This window comes from Cicer arietinum, unplaced genomic scaffold (genome assembly GCF_000331145.2).
Source record: "Cicer arietinum cultivar CDC Frontier isolate Library 1 unplaced genomic scaffold, Cicar.CDCFrontier_v2.0 Ca_scaffold_5652_v2.0, whole genome shotgun sequence".
Classification (NCBI taxonomy): Eukaryota; Viridiplantae; Streptophyta; class Magnoliopsida; order Fabales; family Fabaceae; genus Cicer; species Cicer arietinum.
This window is the reverse complement of record NW_027339299.1, coordinates 3,173-4,240: the sequence shown is the minus strand read 5'-3', so window position 1 is coordinate 4,240 and position 1,068 is coordinate 3,173. Positions and strand designations below refer to the sequence as shown.

General features: G+C 30.1%; 1 protein-coding gene across 1 annotated transcript; it reads left to right on the top strand.

Moving 5' to 3' along the window:
• The first annotated feature begins 356 nt into the window (after positions 1-356).
• On the top strand, positions 357-725 carry LOC101491239 (uncharacterized). Its single transcript, XM_004517157.1, has one exon. The coding sequence runs from the start codon at positions 357-359 to the stop codon at positions 723-725; it is 369 nt and encodes a 122-aa protein (XP_004517214.1).
• The last annotated feature ends 343 nt before the right edge of the window (positions 726-1,068 follow it).

Genomic DNA, 1,068 nt, shown 5'->3' with positions numbered 1-1,068 from the left:
TTTTTTGGTAATTAATTATTTTATATTTTGTTTTTATACATACATCTTACAAATATATATTGATTTGTTATTAATAAACTTCACAACACACTAGACATATATGACTTACAATTGATTGATACTATAAATATATTTATTCTAAGATTGTATTAAAATTAAGCTATTGATTTCAATTATAATATACATGTATCTACTGACTTTTGATTTTACATTGAATGAAGTTTACTTTGACAATTTTTGTTTAAAGTTATTTTATTATATGGTAATGAATGGTGCATCATTGATGATATATATGCAGTGATACACTCGGTTCATTGACCTCAAAAGCTCGATAACTAAGTACGCTTATCTTGAAGATGATTATCGAAGGTTTTGGACTTCCACAACAATACAACTTGGATATTGAAGAGCTGAATAACTCCAACGATTCACGAATGACTAGGTACCTACTTCCTGAGCAAAACAAGGATCTTGAGATTGCTTTGGTACCTCACACTGACAAAGGCACCTTATCCATCATATGTCACAACGAAGTCCAAGAGAGATTAGCATTTATACTTTTTACTGTACCAAAGGAATATATGACTATTAAGGTGCCATCTGAATTGGTGGACGAGGAAAATCACCCTCTCCGTTACCGACCATTCAAGTATGAGGATTTTATAAATTTTCATTACTCGACTCGTACAGAAAAGGGAGTGCTTGAAGAATTTGCTGGTCTTTGATCCTTATCACCGTGATCCAACACCAGTTCCTTTTATTATGTAATAATGAAATGTATTTGGACTTTCATATATGCAGTAAATTTAGATCAATAAAATAAAATGTATTGCCTTTTAAAATTATTTATGTTATTTACCGTTGCACTCTTAAAAATAATTATTTATGTAATGTCTATTACATAAGTCAAAAGCACTTATTATGAACTGAAAATCCCTTCGCGTTTTGTAGGAGCTTTTCTTGCATTAAAAACTGATTTGATCTTACTTGTTGAAAATGACAGAAACGTGGAGAACTTTCTTGGTTTTTCAGATTATGTCAAGAACGTTATTGGTTTAGTTTTATTCA